The 24,067-nt window shown below is 37.4% G+C and overlaps 3 protein-coding genes and 3 non-coding genes across 6 annotated transcripts; 5 read left to right on the top strand and 1 right to left on the bottom strand.

Moving 5' to 3' along the window:
* The first annotated feature begins 572 nt into the window (after positions 1-572).
* On the top strand, positions 573-7,084 carry LOC111688113 (serine/arginine repetitive matrix protein 1). Its single transcript, XM_023450598.2, has 4 exons — positions 573-1,335; positions 2,569-4,244; positions 4,527-5,191; positions 5,270-7,084. The coding sequence occupies exons 1-4, from the start codon at positions 1,324-1,326 to the stop codon at positions 6,649-6,651; spliced, it is 3,735 nt and encodes a 1,244-aa protein (XP_023306366.2). The 5' UTR covers positions 573-1,323; the 3' UTR covers positions 6,652-7,084.
* A 3,779-nt stretch (positions 7,085-10,863) lies between these two features.
* On the top strand, positions 10,864-14,046 carry LOC111688114 (40S ribosomal protein S4). The gene is made up of 5 exons (XM_046952112.1): positions 10,864-11,004; positions 11,355-11,613; positions 11,682-11,779; positions 13,234-13,405; positions 13,684-14,046. The coding sequence occupies exons 1-5, from the start codon at positions 11,002-11,004 to the stop codon at positions 13,935-13,937; spliced, it is 786 nt and encodes a 261-aa protein (XP_046808068.1). The 5' UTR covers positions 10,864-11,001; the 3' UTR covers positions 13,938-14,046.
* LOC111688121 lies at positions 12,247-12,400 on the top strand. Its single transcript, XR_002762845.2, has one exon. It is a non-coding gene; the product is annotated as a small nucleolar RNA psi28S-3327 (small nucleolar RNA).
* Positions 12,961-13,109, top strand: LOC111690033. Its single transcript, XR_002762890.2, has one exon. It is a non-coding gene; the product is annotated as a small nucleolar RNA psi28S-3327 (small nucleolar RNA).
* LOC111690034 lies at positions 13,452-13,599 on the top strand. The gene has a single exon (XR_002762891.1). It is a non-coding gene; the product is annotated as a small nucleolar RNA psi28S-3327 (small nucleolar RNA).
* Positions 14,047-16,324: 2,278 nt separating the features above from the next.
* LOC111689451 (flocculation protein FLO11) lies at positions 16,325-23,656 on the bottom strand. Its single transcript, XM_023451923.2, has 4 exons — positions 18,358-23,656; positions 17,904-18,298; positions 16,545-16,788; positions 16,325-16,466 (listed from the first exon to the last, which is right to left on the bottom strand). Exons 1-3 carry the CDS (start codon positions 23,639-23,641, stop codon positions 16,546-16,548), a joined length of 5,922 nt encoding a protein of 1,973 aa, XP_023307691.2. The 5' UTR covers positions 23,642-23,656; the 3' UTR covers positions 16,325-16,466; position 16,545.
* Positions 23,657-24,067: the final 411 nt, after the last annotated feature.

The following is a 24,067-nucleotide window of genomic DNA, read 5'->3' as shown; positions in this document are numbered from 1 at the left end:
TATGAAAAGTAGTCAATTTTTGAATATTCGGACTTTTAACAGATAAAAATTCTATCTATTGTTGGTACTTTTTTCATAAAACATTGTTTTTGGTTCATTTTAGGCTGATAAGTAATATTTTTTGTACTTTTTCATTCTCTAAATGCTACTTTTTGAGTTTTCTATGATATTAAAATCGAAACATGAAGATAATAATGAAAATACTTTTAGAAACTTTTTCGTTCGTCCGTAGTACTTTTTTGAGTTTTCTTTAAAATTAAACCAAGAAACATGAAATTAAACATGTAGGGCCCATAGTACATGAGAACTTATAAAATGAATTATATTGCTACTTTTTCGTTCTTCTTGAATTCTGTATGATATTCAACCTAGAAACTCCGTTTTTAATTAACATTGTTAAAAATTTAAAAAGAATTAAAATTATATGAGAACTTAGCCGGTTTACATTCAATTTTATGTCGACGCCGACCGTACTTTTAGTGTCAGCAACCAACACCGTTAATATTTGTCGGCGCTGGGCATTGTTTGTGTGAAAACGAATATTGTTTTTTTAACGAATTATTCGTTAAGTTTTCTTTTCGGTGCGTCTCCATTTTGCATAGAGCCGTATAAAAAATTGTGTAAATTTTTACAAAAATTACAATATTCTTATTGAAAATATTGTAAAAAACGGCTAAATTAAAGAAAACAATGTATTTGCTAACATAATTACATTAAATGTGTCATTTTTAGTGTGTTTTTCTAAGCAAAATTTACAAACGAAAAGTTGAAAAAAATAAGATTCCATAATTTTTTTTGCTGAATTTTTTTTCGTATTACATTTTGATGCTGCTTTCGTAGCTGTCGTCGTCAAGATAAGGCAGTTGTTAATTTTTTTTTTTTATTAAATTTTTGCTGCTATTTTGCTGTTCTTGTTTTTTTTTATTTTTTTCGCACCACGCCGTTTTGGAGTTGTACCCGGTTTTTTTTTCTTCTGCATTCTCAGCTCTTGTGGTCTTGTGTATGAGCAAAAAAAAGTATAAATATTTTTCTTAACCAATAAAAAGTGTGGGAAATTCAATACAAGTGTTTTTTTGTTATTATTTAAAATATAAAATAATAAAAAAAGTTAGGCTAAGAAAGAACCGCAAATAATTATAATTTATGGCCTGAAAAATGGCATAATTAAATGTTATCCAAGGAAATTTGTGTAGCCTAAAAACACATTTTTATTTCCTCGGCCACGAAAGAAAAAGTTTTCCAATATTTGTTTTATAATTTGTTTCTACATTCTTATTTTACCAACAATTCGTCCGTCGTTGTTCATAAATTAAGGGTGACAAAATGATGTTCACGGTAAGTTGAAATTAATATTTTATGTTTGTCATAATGTTCTCTACTGTGTTTATATTATTATTCCCTTTTTGGTTGTTTTCGTATTGGAAATAAATTATAACTAATATTTTTGTTTAATGGTTTTATAATTGTGGCTAAAAAATGTTTAATAGGGGGGCTTTATTAGCAGAATTAAAAAAGTCCCATGTTTTTAAACAAATTTTAGAATCCCTTATCAATTTTGTATTGGGGTCAAAAAATTTTACAAAATTTTGTTTGTTTAAATTATAATTTTTAGTTTAGTTCTATTTTAGTTCAATTTTAGTTCTATTTCAGTTCTATTTCAGTTCTATTTCAGTCTAAGTATAGTTCTAGTTCAGTTCTAGTTCAGTTCTAGTTCATTTCTATTTCAGTTCTAGTTCAGTTCTAGTTCAGTTCTAGTTCAATTCTAGTTCAGTTCTAGTTCAGTTCTAGTTCAGTTCTAGTTCAGTTCTAGTTCAGTTCTAGTTCAGTTCTAGTTCAGTTCTAGTTCAGTTCTAGTTCTAGTTCAGTTCTAGTTCAGTTCTAGTTCAGTTCTAGTTCAGTTCTAGTTTAGTTCTAGTTCAGTTCTAGTTCAGTTCTAGTTCCGTTCTAGTTCAGTTCTAGTTCAGTTTTAGTTCAGTTCTAGTTCAGTTCTAGTTCAGTTCTAGTTCAGTTCAGTTCTAGTTCAGTTCTAGTTATGTTCTAGTTCTGATCTAGTTCAGTCCTAGTTCAGTTCTAGTTCAGTTCTAGTTCTAGTTCAGTTCAAATTCAGTTCTAATTCTGTTCTAGTCCAGTTCTAGTTCAGTTCTAGTTCAGTTCTAGTTCAGTTCTAGTTCAGTTCTAGTTCAGTTCTAGTTCAGTTCTATTCAGTTCTAGTTCAGTTCTAGTTCAGTTCTAGTTCAGTTCTAGTTCAGTTCTAGTTCAGTTCTAGTTCAGTTCTAGTTCAGTTCTAGTTCAGTTCTAGTTCAGTTCTAGTTTAGTTCTAGTTCAGTTCTAGTTCAGTTCTAGTTCAGTTCTAGTTCAGTTCTAGTTCAGTTCTAGTTCAGTTCTAATTCAGTTCTAGTTCAGTTCTACTTCAGTCCTAGTTCAGTTCTGGTTAATTTCCAGTTCATTTCCCGATCAGCCCCGGCTCAGGTTCAGTTTAGTCATAATTCTTACTGAATTAATTAATTCTTTACTAGATAATATAACAAAATTAATTAATTCTTAAACTCCTCTGTATCCACTCTACAGGGCACCACTCAACAACAAGACACTCGCTTTAGCGACAAAGAAAAGAAACTTATGAAACAAATGAAATTTGGTGATTGTCTCAACAAACGTGTCGACATGTCTAAAGTCAAACTAGATGTGTTAAGGCCATGGATCAGTAAGAAAATTACCGATATGTTACACATGGAAGATGATGTTGTCGCTGAGTTTGTTTACAATCAACTGGAAGAAGAGAAATTTCCTTGTCCCAAGAAAATGCAAATAAATATGACTGGTTTTTTAAACGGTCCCAATGCCCGACAATTTATGGGTGAATTATGGGCTCTGCTACTATCGGCACAAGATAGTGACACTGGCATACCAGCCGAGTTTATACAACAGAAAAAAGATGAAATTCTAAAAAGAGACGAAGAGAATAAGTATCGAGAACGTAATGATAGATCAAGATCTAGATCACGTTCTCGTTCAAGAGATAGGGGAGATAGACGTGGTACTGGTGGAGGACGTGGAGGCAGTACTGGTGCTAGTGGTACGACAAAAGATCGTGATTTAACACAAAAAGAACGTGAACAACAATTACCGCCCAGCACTCTTAGCGCCATTGAACAGGTGCGTTCTCATCTATCGGCTAAAAATCGTTCGAATTCCGATGAACAACGTAATTCGCATAAAGATGATGATAAAACTACAAACAATGTAGAGAATCAGTCAACAAAACGTGACAAATCTAGATCCAAGTCTAGAGATAATCATGTGGATAAAAATAGATCACCACGTAAACGTTCTAGAGATAGATCAGTGCAAAAGGAACGTTCTTCACGTGATCGTAGCTCACCTCAGCGCCGTCGTAATGGTTCAAGAGAAAAAGATCGCAGACGTAGCTCAAGATCACCGAGACGTCGTTCTCCTGATCGTCGTAGACGAAGATCACGTTCTAGAGATCGTAGTGCAAGACGACAAAAATCACGTTCGAAGACACCACAAAAACGACGAGATAATTCTCGTTCACGTAATCGCAAGTCACGCTCACGTTCGGTAGAAAAACGCAAAGTAAGTCCGCCACCACCCAAACCAGCTTCACCGAAACGCAATCGTTCCGAGTCAAGAGATTCGAATCCGGCACAAAATGGTCATGAGAAAAAAGGTTCCGCTTCTAAGAATCCCCGCAATCCATTTGCGGCCAAAAATAAACGTTCTTCTTCCCGCAGTCGCAGTAGGGCCACATCGCCGGGTGCCCGTAAACTCAAACCGCGTTCACCGCCTCGTTCTTCTCGTTCACGCTCTCGTTCCCATTCATCGGCACGCTCAAGTCCCAAACGTAATAATAAACGTTCGCCTTCTCGCTCAGCTAGTCTGTCACTTTCACCCGAACCACCCCAAGAGGATTTTGAATTAAAGCGTAATAAGAATAGTATACAAAATAAACGTCAATATCGCAATAATAGAGACTCTTCGGCCAGTTCTTTAGATAGAGATGGTGGACGAGGTGGTGGTGGTGGCGCTGGTGGCCGTAGAGGTGATTCACGCAGCCGTGGCAGAGGTTTTATGCATAATCGTAATAGAAGAACACCATTGCGTTTTGATGATAGAGTTGGTGGCGGCGGAGGAGGTGGACGTCAGCAACGTTCTAGATCGAGGAGAAGATCACGTTCGCGTCAACGTTCATTTTCACGTAATCGCTCTAGATCGCCTAGAAGGTAATATTTTTGCAAACAGAAAAGCTCTAAAAAGCTTTTACTTAAAAAGCTTTTTTGTATAAAACTTTTTCATAGAAAGCTTTTTTGAAAAAGCTCTTTTTTTTCGCAAAAAACCAAAAAACTTTCTATGAAAATTGTTTTTACGATAAAAAGCTTTCTTTAAAAAAGTTTAGGAATAGCTTTTTTAAAAAATGCTTTCTTACAAAAAATAATAAATTGAAAAAGCTTTTTTATATAAATTCACCTTTATAAAACTTGTTTTTATTTTGATTTTCGCTCTAGATTCAACCGACGTCGTTCACCGTTCCGCGGCAATAATCGCAACAATCGTGGACGCATGAATCACTGGAATCGTAGAAGTCAAAGTCGTGATCGTGGTGGGGGCGGAGGCAGAAGCATGATGGGTGGCGCTGGCAATCGTTTCGATAATCGTCGCAATCAATCACCGCAACGACGTTTTTCACGTGAAAGACGTTTCTCACCTGTGCAAAATCAATTTCGCAAATATTCACCCCAATGGCGTGGTTCACCACCCAGACGTTCACGTGAACGTAGACCTAATTCTCGCGAACGACGACCGTCATCACCCTTGCGAGGATCTTCACCGGAACGTGGTGGTGGTGGAGGAGGAAGTGGACGTGGTGGTACTGCTGGTGGTGGAGCTTTTAATCGTTGGGATCAATCACAAAGAAATACTGCTGCTGTGGCACCCCCCGTCAATAGACCAAAGCAACGTTCGCCTTCGCCGAGTTCAAATTGGGAAGATGAATCGGATAATGAGAATGTAAAGAAGAATATAAGTAGTAATCGTCGTAGTAGTGAGACAAGGAAATCCTCACCACCAGCACCGACAGTAACGACCAAAGAGAAGGGACGTAAACATCGCAGTCTCAGCAGGTCACAAGAACGTTACAAGAGGGTGTCTAATCGTTCTAGGGAAAGTGGTGGTAAGTTATAGAAAGAAATTTAAGGGAAAAAAGAGTTAATAATGGTTTTTGTACATTTTTTTCCTTTATTATTAACAGGACGCTCTTCGGTGGAGTACTGTGCCCCAGCGGTAAAAACTATAGACTTATCCCGAGATGAAGCTGAGGAAGCAGCACGTAAACATTCTAAATCAGAAACCATAGCGCCCCTAGAATCTAAAACTAAGAAGTTACCAATTGCAAGCGGCGGACGACGAGATCATTATAGTGTTAGTTTATCTAGGACACCCTCTCCATTCCTTAAACCCCATGAGCGTAAGCAAGCAGCCGCTGCTGCTACTGCTCTTGAAACCCAAGCCTCCACCGGCAAGGATAAAAAGTCATTGACTAAAAAACGACCAGACAGTGATTCAAGTTCCTCAGATAGTTCAGATGATAGTGACGATAGCGAAGATGAGGATGACAGCACAGATGAGGAAGAACGTGAAAGGGTAAGACGTGAAAAAGAAAAAGCCAAAGCTAAAGAGGAGTTAAAGAAAACACAAACTGCATTGGCTAATAAAAAGTCGGAAAAGTTGGAAAATGAAAAGAAAACGGAAAAGTCAAGTAAAACGCAACGTAAAACACAGCAGACTTCATCTAGTGAAAGTGACTCAGAAGACTCAGAAGAGGAGAAACAAAGAAGGAAAAAGTCTTCTACGAAAGCAATAGCTCCCACTAAGGCAAATAATAAAGAAAGTAAGACGCATCATGGCAATGAAGAGGAGCTGCGCAAACGAGACAAATTGGCTCTAGAATTGGCTGAAAAACGTAAACATACTGAAGCCAGAGAAACCAATAGCTCAACCTCGGCTAAACGTTCTAAAACTAGTGCTGAAAAACAAGTAACTACTTCGACTACAAACACCTTCTCATCCTCATCGGCTAAAAAATCCAGCAGCTCTACAAAAACAGAACATAAAAAACCCAAATCCGATACGGAATCCGATGTACCCGCTGCCACAAATAAATCAATGGAAATGGACTCTACGAAATCATCCAAATTGCAGGCACGCAAACGTACCCATTCAGCCACAAATAATGAACGTAAAAAGTCTAAAAATGATTCCTCAGACACGGATGAACACACCGTCAAAAAGAAACGTAAAAAATCTAAGAAAACCACTTCAAAACGTAATTCAGATGATGATTCCTCCTCCGATACGGAGGCCGAGTCCAATAAAAAGAAAAAACACAAGAAACACAAAAAACACAGTAGCAAAAAGAGTAAAAAACATAAGAAACACAAGAAAAAGAACAAAAAGGCTGACAGCTCATCGAGCAGTGATGATGACAACATTATGGAAACGCATCGTAAAGAGGAAAAATCTTCAAAGGCAGGAGGCTCAAATTCAGCATCCATGTTGTTGGGCGGTGTTAATGAGGATTTAGAAAAACAATTAAGAGAAAGAGCTCTTAAGTCAATGAAGAAAATGGATTAGAACTTAAGGAAATACATATAGTTTTCTGGCCAAGTTTGGAGGGTAAACATTTTCTTTTCCATCCCTTTTTTTTACACATTTAAAGAAAACAAAAGAAAAAAACAAAACAAACAACCAACCAGCAACCAATCAATCACATAAAACTTGTCTTACAACTTTTTAGCTTTTAAACTACTGTTCTTTTTCTTTAATTTTAAATACATCTACTCCTGCTGTTCCCTTTTAACAACCCTCATTACATTACATTTATTGTAAAACATTTTACTTATTAGCTTTCTCTTTTTTTTTCTTTCTTAACCGACATGTGTATTCTTGTTGCATCCTTTCAAGAATACTCAACATCCGTATTTTTCATTGTCTATTTCTCAAAGTATAACTTTTTTTTTACGAAAGAAACAAAAACATATAAACAAACAATATAAACAAAAACCTATTAAGATTTTTTGTCCATTCTTATATATTTTTTTCTTTTAGTTTTTAATTTTTAAGTAGTTTCATAACTTAATTAAAAAAAAAAAACAAACAACATCTTTATATTAAACAAAAAAGAAAAAAAAAAACAAAAAATATTATTAAAAAAAAAATTATATAAATTAATACATATAGAATTCAAAATATGTATTTATCTATCCCAAGTTTGAGCATATAAATTTTAAGAAGAGTTTAATTAAAATTTAACAGAAAAAAATTAATAATAATAAAAAAAATATGTGAGAGTAAAAACAAAATATTTGAAAAAAAAAACAATTCTAAAGAAGAATTAATAAAAATTACAAAAAAAATAAAAAAAACAAAAGTGGTGTTATTAGTTATTAGAGCAACGAAAAAAACATATGTAAGTTTGAAAATTTTTTAAAAAATCTTTTTAAAATGTTTATTTTTAGACTTAACTTAACTCTTGAAAGTTCGAGCGTATTGTATTCTATTGAGCAGCCAGAGAAAGAGAGATATTTGCCAACTTCACAACTTTACAGAAGCAAAAGCTCTTGAGGTACTCAACTTCAATCGGCTGTTCAACAGCAGCATGGTTTCCCTAAAATACACACAAAAGGCGCCGCAGCAATAACCGTCATAACCATTCAGATCTCACACAACTAAAGTTTGCTTTGTCGACTTCTTTTATTGGACAGAATCATCCCGATACTATAACCATCCTGAAGAAGGAAATCTATTCTGTCAACACTATCACAGACTGTTGAAGCTGTCTGGTCAATTAACAGCATCTTACCAACATCAGGGTTTTCGTCAAATACACAAAAAGCGCCACAGCAATAACCGTCATAACTATTCAGATCTCACACAACTAAAGTTTGCTTAGATGCCTTACTTTATTGGCATTTAGAAAACAAAAAACGATAATGAAGCAATCTTGTATCACTCCTGTGACCAATATTACAGAATCTTAAAGCTGTCCGTTCACCTAACAGCGGCTCACCACCATCATGGTTTCAGTAAAATACACACAAAATCGCCACAGCAATAACCGTCATAACCATTCCAGATCTCACACAACTAAAGTTTGCGTTGATGCCTTCTTCTATTTGAGCATTTAGTAAACGAAAAAGGGTAGAATCATCCCGATATTATAAACATCGTAAAGAACGAAATAAAGAAGTAATCTCTGCTGCCAACAGTATTACGTACTCTTGAAGCTGTCCGGTCACCTAACAGCATCCCACCACCATCATGGTTTTCGTAAAATGCAGAAAAAGTGTGACAGCAACAACCGTCATAAGCATTCAGATCTCACACAACTAAAGTTTGCTTTAATGCCTTTTATTGGGCATTTAGTAAACAAAAAAGGGTTGAATCATCCCGATACTATAACCATCGTAAAGAACGCAAAAAAGAAACAATCTTGTATCACTCCTGTGACCAATATTACAGAATCTTAAAGCTGTTCGGTCACCTAACAGCATCTCACCACCATCATGGTTTCCGTAAAATACACACAAAATCGTCACAGCAATAACCGTCATAACCATTTAGACCTCATACAACTAATGTTTGCTTTGATGCCTTCTTCTATTTGGGTATTTAGTAAACGAAAAATGGTAGAATCATTCCGATACTAAAATCATCGTAAAGGACGCAATAAAGAAGTAATCTCTGCTGCCAACAGTATTACGTACTCTTGAAGCTGTCCGGTCACCCACCGCATCCCACCACCATCATGGTTTTCGACAAATGCACAAAAAGCGCCGCAGCAACAACCGTCATAAACATTCAGATCTCACACAGCTAAAGGTTAATTTAATGACTTCTTTTATTGGGCGTTTAGTAAACGAAAAAGGGTTAAATCATCCCGATACTATAACCATCGCAAAGAACGCAATAAAGAAGCAATCTTGTATCACTACTGCCACCAGTATCACAAACTCTTGAAGCAGTCCGGTCAGCATTCAGCTCTCCACAAATAAAGTTTGCTTTGATGCCTTCTTTTATTGGGTATTTAGTAAACGAAAATGGGTAGAATCAGAAAATGGATAGAATCATCCCTATACTATAACTATCGTAAAGAACGCAATAACGATGCAATCTTGTATCACTCCTGCCACCAGTATCACAAACTCTTGAAGCTTATTCGTCAAATGCACAAAAAGCGTCACAGCGACAACCGTCATAAATATTCAGATCTCACACAACATAAACTTACTTCTTCCCAGTTGTTATTGATCACCAAGAGAGCGAAAATGTGATGAAGCGAAACGAAATGTTATTTGCAAACTTCACAACCTCTTTAGGTACTTACTCATCTTTACCCTTCTGCATTACCACGCAATAGCACATAAAATGCACATAAAAGCAACGCAGCAATAACCGTCATAATCATTCCGATCTCAAACAGCTAAAGGTTGCTTTGATGCCTTCATCTATTGGGCATTTAGTAAACGAAATGTTGTACGCAAACTTCACAATCTTCCAGAATCAAACATTACAAAGTAGCAGAGGCCAATATAACGCAGCTAAACCATCCGGGAAGATTGGTCACAACTCTAGTATCGGCGAACCTCATAAGGCCTTCAACACTGTCGATTACATCATAAACTTTTGGGACATCCTGGAACATAAACTGTCTGTTTGAGTAGCCGCAGGTCAAATTTTCAAAACCTAATCAAGACGCTTCATAGGTCTTTGGTTAAAAAAGAGAAAATTTGGACCATTTTTCGAAATTTTCAATTTAAAAAATAAAAAATCATTTTCTAGCAGATCAATTTTTAAGTTTTATGGCAGCAATTTTTTTTTTTTTTTTTTTTGGGTTTTGATTAGGATGGCGGTGCATCAAGCACTCATATTGCCAGGTTATCACACGTTTGTCCAGAGAAAACCCCACCAACCGACCTATACCTTCATATAGGAAGTTGGAGCATCCGGACTTGATTTCATCAAAAGTATTAATGGTCTCCACCAGTATATATTTGAGTTTAAATGGTCTCCACCAGGTTATATCGTGAGTATTTTATGGTCTCCACCAGTTAAAAACGTTTGAGTATTCTATGGTCTCCACCAATAAAACATAACCTCACTTGAGGTAAAACGAAAGCACGAGGTTAATGTAGACAACATGTAACTTTGAACAGTTACATGAAGTAATACATTACACCAGTGCGAGCGAGACGCAAAACTGTCGAAAGCCAGGCAACAAACACAAGCCTGAACGCGTTTAAGAAATAATCACGATGACGCGAGAGTTGTTCCCCAACTCAGACCTGAATTGCGACTTATGGCAGCAATTGAAGATCGGTTTCAAAAATTCCGATTCAATCAAAAGTTTTAGATTTTTGACCGCCATTTCGTAAAATGATCCACTGTGAGGTGGTAGTGGGATAAGTAATGAAAATTGTTCTTTTCCATTTTTTGCCTTTAAAACAAATACAATTATAAAAACAAGATTTTTTTTCAATTTGTCAATTATTTATGATTTTATTTCATACAGGGCAGGAGAAACTCTATCCACAGCCATTCCAATACACACTTGGTAAGTGATCTTTATCTCCTTCGCCGTAATGTTTATGCAAATTCATGAATTCGCTGCATTTGCCGCGGCCAGTATGATGACTTATTGTTGCGCCAAAAAAAGTCGTCATACCAAGTCTTCATAAAACCCCATGTATATTTTTAGGGTTTCTATAAGTCTTCATACACAATACAACCCTGCAATTAATGTTATCTTCCACTAACTAAAATACAACACTGCTTTCCAAAAATAACATTCACAAGCAGATGTCGCCCCAACAAACACTTGACATTAAATGTCTATGAACAATAATTGGTAAACAACTGTCAAATTAATTGTCAAATAAAGCGACATCCGGCCATCTTCCTTTCCTTTTTTTCGTATCTTACAAGATGGTAGGTTCTACCAAAATTTTTGATTGTTTTAAAATTCATTGCCATCCAAAAGAAAACAATAAAAAATATGTAAAATTAAGTGAAAAACAAAGAAAGTGCTAATATTGCTAAAAGAAAATGTAAATATTTCCCAAATGCCCAAGTGAAAAGCATAAATAAATTTAAAAAAATATGTAACAAAAATGATTTAAGGTTTAGAAACAGTAAACAAATGCAAAAAAAGTTTAAATAAATTAAAAAGATGGCAGTGTTTTTTGTTAATAATTTATAAATACAATAAGTGTTAATTAAATAAACTAATGTGTTTTACTTTTTGTTTATTTTTTGTAAAAAAATGTGTGTGAAAACAGGCGCGAGGTCCTAAGAAGCACTTGAAACGTTTAGCCGCCCCTAAGGCTTGGATGTTGGACAAATTGGGAGGTGTTTTTGCTCCCCGTCCCTCCACCGGTCCACACAAATTGCGTGAATCTTTGCCCATGATGATTTTCTTGAGAAATCGTTTGAAGTACGCCTTGAACGGTGCTGAAGTAACTAAAATTGTTATGCAGCGTTTGATTAAGGTCGATGGTAAGGTACGCACTGACCCCACCTACCCAGCTGGTTTCATGGGTAAGTTTTCTTAACATGGATTTGTAGGGAACGATGGTTTATTTATGTTTTGTAATTGTTTATTTTAGATGTCATCACCATCGAAAAGACCGGTGAATACTTCCGTTTGGTCTACGATGTTAAAGGTCGTTTCACCATTCACCGCATCTCCGCTGAAGAAGCTGCCGTAAGTATTTTTTTTTTGTTAATAAAGGGTTTTGTTAAGGGCGATGAGGAGAAGTGTTTTGAAGATGGAATTATTTGAACTTAGAATTCCTTGGGGTCTGTTTTCGGTCTCGGAATGCAAAGAAATTGCGAAATATTTGGAATTTGCAGTAAAGTAAAATAGTAGTAAAGACTAAAAGATAAAGCGAAACTCCCCTGATTTGGATTAATTGTGGGAAACTGAAATATTAAAAACAAGCCCGGCTTTAGAGAAAACCAGTACTTACAGACATTGTTAAAAGTTTAGATATAGATATTATAGGATACAGTTTTTATTGCGGTTGTTAGTAGTAATGTATTTGGGTTTCAAAGTATACGACCCTTTTTACGGTTCAAAACGGATATCATAATGTTCTTAGATTATTGAAAGTTTATTTTTTTTATAATCTTTTGATGTCCATGAACTGTTTGTAGGTATATATCTTGTTTTAATGGGCTTTCCAACACCACATTTCTTGATTTTTTGGTTCATTATAGTGTGGATACTTTTTCTAAAAAAAGGCCTAACAGCAATTTTTGTAACGACGGTCTTTGCTTTATCATTTCCTAGATACTGCAATAACATTTACGTTCAATTACAAATTATTCTTTACGATTTAAGGATTGAAATATGATTGAAATGAAGTTCAGAAAAAACAACGTTATAAGCAAAATATTTACAAACAAATACTTTTGAAGTTCTAATTTAGTTCGATTTCAGTTCCAGTTCAGTCCTAGTTCAGTTCTAGTTCAGTTCTAGTTCAGTTCTAGTTCAGTTCTAGTTCAGTTCTAGTTCAGTACTAGTTCAGTTCTAGTTCAGTTCTAATTCAGTTCTAGTTCAGTTCTAGTTCAGTTCTAGTTCAGTTCTAGTTCAGTTCTAGTTCAGTTCTAGTTCAGTTCTAGTTCAGTTCTAGTTCAGTTCTAGTTCAGTTCTAATTCAGTTCTAATTCAGTTCTAGTTCAGTTCTAGTTCTATTCTAGTTATAGTGCTATTCTAGTTCTGTTCTAGTTCTTTTCTAGTTCTGTCTAATTCAATTCTAGTTCAGTTCTAGTTTTGTTGTAGTTCTGTTTTAGGTCTCTTTTAGTTCTATTCTAGTTCCGTTCTGGTTATTCTTCAGTTTTAGTTCTAATCAGGTTCATTTCTAAATATTAATCTGTTAGTAGCAGTATGGCTCTATCGAAGACTATGCTAAATAAATAAAAAAAAACCACATTTTCATAGATCAAAAGTGAGCCTAAAGCAATTTTTGTAACGACGGTCTTTGCTTTATCATTACCCAGATACTGCAATAACATTTACGTTCAATTACAAATTTAAATAAATCAGCGGGAATTTAAATCATCATCAGCACACTTCCCTACGAAAACCTATTAACAAAGATTTTGAAATGTTTTTCTAAAACATATAAAACTAACGTTTACTTTCTTTTAATTACAGTACAAATTGTGCAAGGTCCGCAAGACACAATTGGGCGCCAAGGGTGTACCATTCGTTGTTACCCATGACGGTCGCACCATCCGTTACCCCGATCCCTTGATCAAGGCTAACGATACTGTACAAGTTGATATTGCCACTGGCAAAATCACCGATTACATCAAGTTCGATTCCGGTAAGTTAAACAAAGTTACAATATTAAATAAAGAAAGCAACGACCCTTTCTGGCATGATCGAAGTCCTTGTTTGATGATTATTATTAAACCACATTGGCAAGGATCAAAAGCAGGCCTAAAGCAATTTTTGCAACACGGTCATGGCTTTATCTTTTAAATGATACTGTCATAACATTTTAGTTCAATTACATTTCATCTAAATCAAAATAAAACATTTTAATTTCTTTGACTTTTTAACTAATTTTTCGTTTTTTCCCCAATTTTTTTACTTTTTCAGGCAACTTGTGCATGATCACTGGAGGTAGAAATTTGGGTCGTGTCGGTACCGTTGTCAACCGTGAAAGACATCCCGGCTCCTTCGATATTGTGCATGTTAAGGATACTCAAGGTCATGTATTCGCTACCCGTTTGACCAATGTCTTCATCATTGGCAAGGGCAACAAGCCTTACATTAGTTTGCCTAAGGGCAAGGGTGTTAAATTGAGCATTGCTGAAGAACGTGACAAGCGTTTGGCTTCCAAAGCTCATTAAGTAACTTAGTAAGATGTGTTTTTTTGATTTTATAAAAAAAACTCCAACAAAAAAAAAAAAACAATAATTTTACATTTTACCATGATGGAAAAAATACATAAAAACTAAACAAAAAAATTATATATTTTGAAATGAGTCTTTTTTTTCGTGAAAGGCAAACAAGTACCTAATAAAGGTGTAGTAATGTGGAAAGTTACAACAGAGTTTAGGATACTTCAAGTTCGGGTGAATTTCAGTTCTAGGTTTGTTTATGGTTAGTTCTAGTTCAGTTCCAGTTCCAGTTCAGTTCTAGTTCAGTTCTAGTTCAGTTCTAGTTCAGTTCTAGTTCAGTTCTAGTTCAGTTCTAGTTCAGTTCTAGTTCAGTTCTAGTTCAGTTCTAGTTCAGTTCTAGTTCAGTTTTAGTTCAGTTCTAGTTCAGTTCTAGATTAGAACCGAGTTCTAATTCAGTTCTAGTTTAGATCTAGTTAAGTTCTAGTTCAGTTTTAGTTCAGTTCTAGTTCAGTTCTAGTTCAGTTCTAGTTCAGTTCTAGTTCAGTTCTAGTTCAGTTCTAGTTCTAGTTCAGTTCTAGTTCAGTTTTAGTTCAGTTCTAGTTCAGTTCTAGTTCAGTTCAGTTCTAGTTCAGTTCTAGTTCAGTTCTAGTTCAGTTCTAGTTCAGTTCTAGTTCAGTTCTAGTTCAGTTCTAGTTCAGTTTTAGTTCAGTTCTAGTTCAGTTCTAGTTCAGTTCTAGAGTTCTAGTTCAGTTCTAGTTCAGTTCTAGTTCAGTTCTAGTTCAGTTCTAGTTCAGTTCTAGTTCAGTTTTAGTTCAGTTCTAGTTCAGTTCTAGTTCAGTTCTAGTTCAGTTCTAGTTCAGTTCTAGTTCAGTTCTAGTTCTAGTTCAGTTCTAGTTCAGTTCTAGTTCAGTTCTAGTTCAGTTCAGTTCTAGTTCAGTTCTAGTTCAGTTCTAGTTCAGTTCTAGTTCAGTTCTAGTTCAGTTCTAGTTCAGTTCTAGTTCAGTTCTAGTTCAGTTCTAGTTCAGTTCTAGTTCAGTTCTAGTTCAGTTCTAGTTCAGTTTTAGTTCAGTTCTAGTTCAGTTCTAGTTCAGTTCTAGTTCAGTTCTAGTTCAGTTCTAGTTCAGTTCTAGTTCAGTTCTAGTTCAGTTCTAGTTCAGTTCTAGTTCAGTTCAGTTCTAGTTCAGTTCTAGTTCAGTTCTAGTTCAGTTCTAGTTCAGTTCTAGTTCAGTTCTAGTTCAGTTCTAGTTCAGTTCTAGTTCAGTTCTAGTTCAGTTCTAGTTCAGTTCTAGTTCAGTTCTAGTTCAGTTCTAGTTCAGTTCTAGTTCAGTTCTAGTTCAGTTCTAGTTCAGTTCTAGTTCAGTTCTAGTTCAGTTCTAGTTCAGTTCTAGTTCAGTTCTAGTTCAGTTCTAGTTCAGTTCTAGTTCAGTTCTAGTTCAGTTCTAGTTCAGTTCTAGTTCAGTTCTAGTGTTCTAGTTCAGTTCTAGTTCAGTTCTAGTTCAGTTCTAGTTCAGTTCTAGTTCAGTTCTAGTTCAGTTCTAGTTCAGTTTTAGTTCAGTTCTAGTTCAGTTCTAATTAAGATCTAGTTCAGTTCTAGTTCAGTTTTAGTTCAGTTTTAGTTCAGTTTTAGTTCCGTTTTAGTTCAGTTTTACATAGTTCTGGTTTAGTCCTTTGTTCTAATTTACAGTGTGATCCCAAAAATAAACGAACACTTCCATTTTTTTTAAACATCTAATTTCGTTTTTATTTTATTCGTTTTTCTTGTTTTAGTTTTAACAATTCTTAACTTAAGAAAATATTTACAAAAATTAAGAAAAAAGACAGACCATGAGAAATAAAAAAAAAAATATTAAATTATACACAAATAATAAAAATACGTAAGGAGAGATGATAATGTATGACACTTTCATTTATCACATAACAAATTATTACTTCTTTTTTTGTTTTTGTAGCAATATTGTACTAAATAAACAAAATTTACAAAAAAAAAATATATATAAAACCAAAAAAATATTACAAAATTAGCACCAATATAAAAAACCCAAAATTTTGAAAATGATAAAAATGAATACCCCGTTTAATAAAAGTTAAGTAAAGTATTGTATGGAAAATGATATTTAAAAAATTAAGTATGAATGAATATAAATAATATAACAAAATGCTAATGTTGTTGGTGGACTTATGTTAACGGCTTGAGACTGTACAGGCCTGGGATTTAATTATTATTATGAAAAAAAGAACCGTTACAAACATAAGTATACGACGACGGCCCAGGTTAAGTATTGTTTGCTAAACACTTATCATGATTAGGAAGAATAATAATAAAAAAATATGAATGAATTGAGAGTTTTGAAATGGATGATGGTATGCATGCAATACTATATAGAGTAGAGTCAAAGGTTCATAACAGCAAAACAGCTGTTTAGCAAAAGATTTTATTTTGTCTTTTTCTAAAATCCTCCATGGCATTAATGACAGAGACATTTACTATGGCTAAAGAAAAGAAAATATATAATTGAGAATCTAAAGGTGACTACTTAACTGCAAGATAAAAAAGAAAAATTTAAGAAATTTTTACTTAAATTAAAAAAAAAACAAACTCTTTTAATAAATACTAACTTTATGATTTACTGGCAGTACGTTTAGTAAGAGTCTTTACGGCATCTCGACTATTTATTACTTGAGCATGGAAACCCGTTTCCCAATCGGCATAGTATTTTACAGTGCGCACATTACCATCTGGTTCCACTAGGGAATATTCACCTCTCACTACATCACCATCACGTTCTTCACGCTGATGTTTTATATCACCGGTTGTGGGATCATTGACGCCATATTCGAATGCATAGCGGGGATGATCATTCTGCAAGAAGGTTAGATTTTTTTTGTATATAGTATTGATTCTTAACTATTTAATAATAAAGACTATAGCATTGATTGGACTATATATAGTCTATAATGTAGTCCAAACTATATACTATAGTCCAAACTATATTCTACATTCTATTCTATAGACCAGATTATATTCTATTAGTCCAAAGTATATTCTATTCTATAGTCCAGAGTTTAGTCTAGTCTTTAGTCCAGACTATAGTCTATTCAGTAGCACAGACTATAATATATTCTAAAGTGTATTCTATTCAATAGTTCAGACTATAATCTGTTCTATAGTTCAGAGTATAGTCTAGTCTAAAGTCCAGAGTATAGTCTAGTCTATAGTCCAGACTATAGTTTATATTCTGTTCTATAGTTCTATAGTCTAGTCTTTAGTTCAGACTATAGTCTATTCTGTAGTACAGACAATAGTTCAGATTATAATCTATTCTATAGTCTAGAGTATAGTCTAGTCTATAGTCCAGACTATAGTCTATATTATGTTCTATAGTTCAGACTATAATCTATTCTATAGTCCGGACTATATTCTATTCAATAGTTCATTGTATAGTCTAGTCTGTAGTCTAGAGTATAGTCTATAGTCCAGACTATAGTATATTTTATAGTCCAGACTACAGACTATTCTATAGTCCATACTATAGTCAATTCTATAGTCCAAACTGTATTCTATTCTTCAGTATAGTCCGTTCTGTAGACTATAATTTACTCTATAGTTCATACTATAATCTATTTTTTAGTCCAGGCTATATTCTATTCTATTCAATAGTCCAGACTATAGTCTATTCTATAGTACAGACTATAATGTATTCTATAGTCCAAACTATTGTTTATTCTATAGTCCAGACTATAGTCTATTCTGTAGTCCAGACTATATTCTATAGTCCAGACTAGAGTCTAATTTATAGTCCAGACTAGGATCTATTCTATAGTCCAGACTATAGTCTATAATTTAGTCTAGACAATAGCCCATAGTATATTCGTTAGTCCATTGTATTGTAGAAACTATTGACTGTAATCCACATTATTGACATTTAGTTCGAATTATACTCATTGGTCCATCACATCTCCTCTTCTCATACTTACAAAATATTCTAAATGCTGTTCAGTCATCAATTTAATTTTGGCGGGCTTTATAATGGGTGTATTTCTCAAAAAGGCTGCCGGTGTTAAGGTATGTGAACGGAGGGCGGGTACAGCTGGAGCATAACGATAGAAATTAGCACCCAATGGACCTATACCACCTACACCATGTTGATAGCCAGCCAAAGGACCCAGGGGACCTAATGAACCCAAAGGTAAACCACCATGACCTGTATGTATTGAAGAGGCGGAGATGCCTTTAAGGCCATGAATAGAAGAGCCTAAAGGAGCAGTTAGAGTATGACCTCGTCCGTGGGTCGCTAAACCTAAAACGCCTTGATAGCCGGTTATGGCAGGAGAGGTGCCACCATGACCCAAAGAAATGGCACCATAGTAACCTGTGGAATATGGAGGAATGATATTGGTTTATATTTTTTGATAAATGATAAAAACCTACCACCCACTATACCCTGGTGACCACCACCTAAAGAGCCACCATGTAGATTCGTTAGACCTAGACCCAGACCATGTCCGGCTACATGTTGTGAGGAATAGGCAGCACCATGACCACTTGTTAAATGTAGAGCGGGAGCTGCCAAAGGTTTGGCCACTAAATGGCCGGCTGCCCCATGAGCACCAATACCGCTTGTAATATAATCAGAACTTAGAGCTGAATATTTACCACTGGAACCACCTACCACTAGAGGAGCCGCTATTGAGGCAGTTTTAGCTACAGCAATACCTTGCACAGGTTTCGAGACATATTGATGTGATATTGCTCCTCCATGACCGGTCGAACCATGTATTGCAGAACCGTGCAAAGAAGATACAGAAAGCTTAGCGGGTGCTGTTAGCTGTACAGGTTGTAAAGGTTGGGTAAGTAGTTGATGCGTACCAAGACCTCCTGAGGAGGAGATTAATTTGGTACCATAAGTTAATTTAGCGTGTGCGGGTCCGGAGACCAATGTTGTAGCCACCGCTGGTTTAGAGACATACTGATGTGACACTGCACCTTCACCTTGTGAAACTACTTTGCCTAAAACTGGTCCCGTAGTGTAACCAGATAGCTTGCCACTTAACTGTACAGGTTTGGCTAAATATTGCTGTGATACTGCGCCACTGGAGCCATAACGAGCAATACTGGAACTGGTAAAGAGAGGATTGACATGGGGTGTATGTAAAGAGCCGTAGGAGTATGAAGCGGGTCCGGTAGCATATTGAGCATAAGCATGAGCTGCATAACCGCCTAAGGCTGGTTTAGAAACATATTGATGTGATATTGCTCCGGAACTGTGGGAGCTAGAAGAAATTGTTGCTAGTTTGCCTATAGACGGGCCGCTGGAGTAATGTCTTAATGATGGAGCAGAGTAGGTGGCAACTTTAGCAATGGCCGGCTGGGCAGCATAATGGCTTAGAGCTGGGGTGCTATAGGTGGCCACTTTAGCTACTGTGGGAGCGGCTAAAACCGAAACATGTGGTGTTGCTTTTGAAACATATTGATGAGATACGGCTCCACCAGCACTGGTCTCATATTTACCAATAGTAGCAATGGGTTGATAAGCTGAAACCTTGGCTACAGAAGGTTGGCTAGCTATGTGCGCTACTGCTGGTGAGCTAAAGGAGGCTACTTTAGTAATGGCTGACCCAGGTTGGGAGACATATTGATGTGAAACAGCACCGCCACCACCCGAGGAAATATGAGTAGCCGAATGACCAGAATAAGTGGCTACTTTAGCTATTGCTGGACCAGCATAACCGGTTAACTGTAGCGCTGGTTTTGATACCAATTGGGGCTCAACATAAGTGGCAACTTTGGACACTGCCGGGGCCGCATATGCTGTTATATGTCCGGCTGGTTTGGAAACATATTGATGTGATAGAGCGCCACCTCCGGAAGAGGTTAACTTTAGAGAACTTTCCCCGCTATAGGAGGCTACTTTGGTTACAGCAGGGGCTGAAACATATTGGGTTAGAGTAGGTGTTGTTATGGTAGCTAGCTTAGCTATAGCGGGAGCACCATAGCCTGAAATGTGGGTGGCGGGTTTGGAAACGTATTGATGAGAAACGGCACCACCCGAAGAGGAAGTATAATGGGCAGAAGCAACTTTAACGGCAGCAGGTGCTGCTACTACAGCGGGAGCAGCAAAGGACACTACCTTAGCTGGAGCAGGAGCTGCATAAGCTATTGATTGAGGAGCTTGTTTGGAAACATATTGATGGGAAACGGCACCATGCGCACCACCACCAACACCACCCGAAACGTAGTGGCTTAAACTTTCGCCCCCGGAATATGAGGATACTTTAACTACTGCTGGTGTTTGATAGGTGGCAACTTTTGAAACGACTGGAGCGCTTAGGGTATTAGAAGGTTTGGCAATATCAGGAGCAGCTGAATAGGTGGCTACCTTGGTAACTGCGGGGCCGGCATAACCGGTTATATGTGTTGCAGGTTTTGAAACATACTGATGAGATACAGCGCCACCACCACTGTAATGGGCAGAACTTTCTCCCGAATAGCTGGCTAACTTAACTACGGCGGGAGCGGCCACTTTAGTTACAGCAGGAGCCGCATAGCCGGTAACATGTGTACCACCACTACTGGATCTAAAGTGTCCTAAACTTTCCTGGGTATAACCCAGCTTAACAGCTGGAGCTTCATAGGTATAACCTACATCTTTAGCAACGGACGGCACAGCAACTGCAGGTGCGGCATAGGTGGCAACTTTGGCAACAGCTGGTGCTGCATAGCCAGTAGTAATATGTGTGGCTGGTCTAGAAACATATTGATGCGATACGGCTCCTCCACCGCCACCACTGGAACTAAAATGCCCTGAACTACCTTCAGAATAGCTAGCAACCTTAACAACAGCTGGGGCAGCATAGGCGGAAACTTTGGCAACTGCAGGAGCAGCAACAACTGGAGCAGAATAGGTCGCTACCTTGGCAACAGCTGGCGCAGAATAACCTGTAATATGAGAAGCTGGTTTCGAAACATATTGATGTGATATTGCGCCACCACCGCCCTCCGAATGGCTGGCAACCTTAACAACAGCCGGAGCAGCATAGGTGGCAACTTTAGCGACGGCTGGTGTGGCAACTACAGGGGCAGCATATGTGGCAACCTTGGCAACAGCTGGCGCAGCATAGCCAGTAATGTGAGCTGTCGGTTTTGAAACATATTGATGTGATACCGCACCACCGCCTCCACTCGAACTGAAATGTGCTGAATTTCCGCCAGAATAGCTGGCAACCTTAACTACAGATGGGGCAGCATAGGTAGCTACTGCTGGAGCAGCAATAACAGGAGTAACTTTAGCTACGGTGGGTGTTGCATAACCGGTTATATGAGCAGTGGGTTTCGAAACATATTGATGGGAAACAGCGCCGCCCCCACCACTAGAACTGTAATGGGCTCCCCCTCCTCCTCCTGAATAACTAGCAACCACAGCCGGTGCGGCATATGTGGCAACTTTAGTTACAGCTGGGACCGCATAAGTGGCAACCTTGGCTACAGCTGGGGCAGCGTAACCCGAAATATGAGCAGTTGGTTTTGAAACATATTGATGTGATACCGCCCCACCTCCACCACCACTAGAACTGAAATGAGCTGAACTACCTTCCGAATAGCTGGCAACCTTTACAACAGCCGGAGCAGCCACAACTGGGGCGGCATAACTAGCAACCTTGGTTATAGCTGGAGCAGCATAACCGGTAATATGAGCTGTAGGCTTCGAAACATATTGATGCGATAGAGCACCACCCGCACTGGAACTTAAGTGGCCTGAACTGCTTTCGGAATAACTGGCAACCTTAGCCACAGCAGGGACTGCATACGAGGCCACTTTTGTCACAGCTGGTGCTGCATAGCCGGTAATATGACCCACTGGTTTGGAAACATATTGATGCGATACAGCACCACCACCACCTCCACTGGAACTAAAATGCGCTGAACTGCCTTCAGAATAACTGGCAACTTTAACTACGGCGGGAGCTGCATAGGTGGCTACCTTGGCCACTGCTGGTGCCGCATAGCCCGTAATATGACCCGATGGTTTCGAAACATATTGATGTGAAACACCACCACTTGAACTAAAATGGCTTGAAGTTTCACCCGAATATGTGGCAACTTTGGCAAGTGCAGGTGCTGCATAAGTTGTTACATGAGCAGCAGGTTTGGTGATATATTGATGAGAAAGCCCACCACCAGTAGAATAATGTAGCGAATCACCACCACTATAGGTGGCAACTTTAGCTACGGCGGGAGCAGAATAGGTTGCCACCTTAGCTACAGTGGGAGTAGCATAACCAGTGATATGTGATGCAGGCTTTGAGACATATTGATGAGAAATTGCTCCCCCCGAAGAGGTAATGTGAGCAGAACTAGGTGCCGCATAAGTTGCTACTTTGGCCACGGCAGGTGCTGCATAACCGGCAACCAAAGTAGGGGCAGAATAGGAGGACACCTTGGCCACACTAGGGGCCACATAAGCAGCTTGTGCTTTAGCTACTACAGGTGCTACATATTGTCCCAAATGAGCATTTCCCGTTGCATAGGTGGCTACTTTAACAGGCGCTGAGATATAGTGAGAGGCAACTGGTGCAGCATAGGTGGCCACTTTAGCGGGCGCTGAAACATATTGGGTGGTAATAACGGGAGCGGGTTTTGAAACATACTGATGTGAGAGGCCACCACTTAAAGCCTTAGCATAGCCTGTCGTCTGCAAACTAGGCAAATAACTTCTCGACAAACTGGGAGCATAAACTGCAGCAGGACTGGGTGTTAAAGCTTTAGCAAATAGGGGCTGCGCTGAAAACGAGGCCAAATTACTGTGAGTCGTTAGAGCGGATAGTTTTGTTAAAGTCGGCGCTCCATATGTAATCTTAGGCGCATAACTTATTGCACCCGCAAATGGATTATAAGCACTACTTGAAAATATTGATTCCAAATTTCCAGCTTTAGCATAATCACCCGTTGTATAGGTTTCGACTTTAGAGAAACCCGGTGTCTGTTTGGAAAACGTATAGCCAGGTGAAGTAAATGATTCAATTTTTGTTGTTATAGCTGGGGAACTAAAACCAAGTTTCGTTAAATCTCCTCCAAATTTGCTCAGATCTAATGAACTATCACCTGTGGTGGTATATGTAGCTGTTTTTGTAATACCAGGAGTCGATTTACTATAAGTATAGCCTGGACTTTGATAGGTTTCTACTTTGGTATTTACCGGTGGCAAATAGGCATTACTCGCTTTCTTGTTACTAATGGTGGGAGTAACCAAATTCTTAAATTCTATCCCAGATGGTACTACGGCGGCAAATTTTGAGGCTGGCGATCTATCGGCATAAGTAATGGAACCACCTTTAGCATAGGTCACAGCTGGTTCATAATTACTACTCTTTACCGGTGCCACATACTTTGTAACCTGCACTGGTCCGCCACCATGCGTATAACCGGATATACCAGCCGATGATTCATACGAAGATGAGGAGGAGCCTACCGATGCATATTGTAGTTTACCATTTTCCGTATAAGTTGATACAGAAGGTGATGTCTTCAGCGAAGTCTCTCCGGGTGTTACGGAAAATTTTACTTCAGGTGGTATATAGCCGTAGGCAGCATTCAAGGCGTGAATGCAATCTGATATTGATTTCGTTGTTCTTTCTGCCAATACTGTACCGCTAAGGCACAGAAATGCCAAAAATAACTGAAAATTAGAGGATAGAGTTAGAGGATTCAAGGTCATATAAAAGATTACATATGTTGTGCAGTGACATTACACTGCTTTTATTAACAACACCTGTACGTATACGTGTTATTGATTTATTGATATTAGAAATATACACCCAATTTTTTTTTGCTTTTGTAATTTTGAAGAACGTTTTTCGGACAACATATGTATAAATTTTCATTTTTGACAAAAACACCGTTGTCTTAAAGAGTGAATAAAAATTCCTAACTCCATGCAAGATATGATCCTGAGAAAATTATCTTTTTTTTTGTAAAATGACACCATTTTCTCAAATTTTTCAGGGTCCAAAAAAATGTGCATGTCTATATTCTACTGCATAGCATTCACTATATTTTCGTCTATAGTCTATTTATAGAATCATTTGTAGTTTAGTATAAAGAGCAGTCTGTAGACTATAGACTAGCTTACTGCATAGTTCAG

The sequence above is a fragment of the Lucilia cuprina genome, chromosome 5 (genome assembly GCF_022045245.1).
Source record: "Lucilia cuprina isolate Lc7/37 chromosome 5, ASM2204524v1, whole genome shotgun sequence".
Lineage (NCBI taxonomy): Eukaryota > Metazoa > Arthropoda > Insecta > Diptera > Calliphoridae > Lucilia > Lucilia cuprina.
Note: the sequence above shows the minus strand (reverse complement) of the source record. Positions and strands in the feature narration are given on the sequence as shown.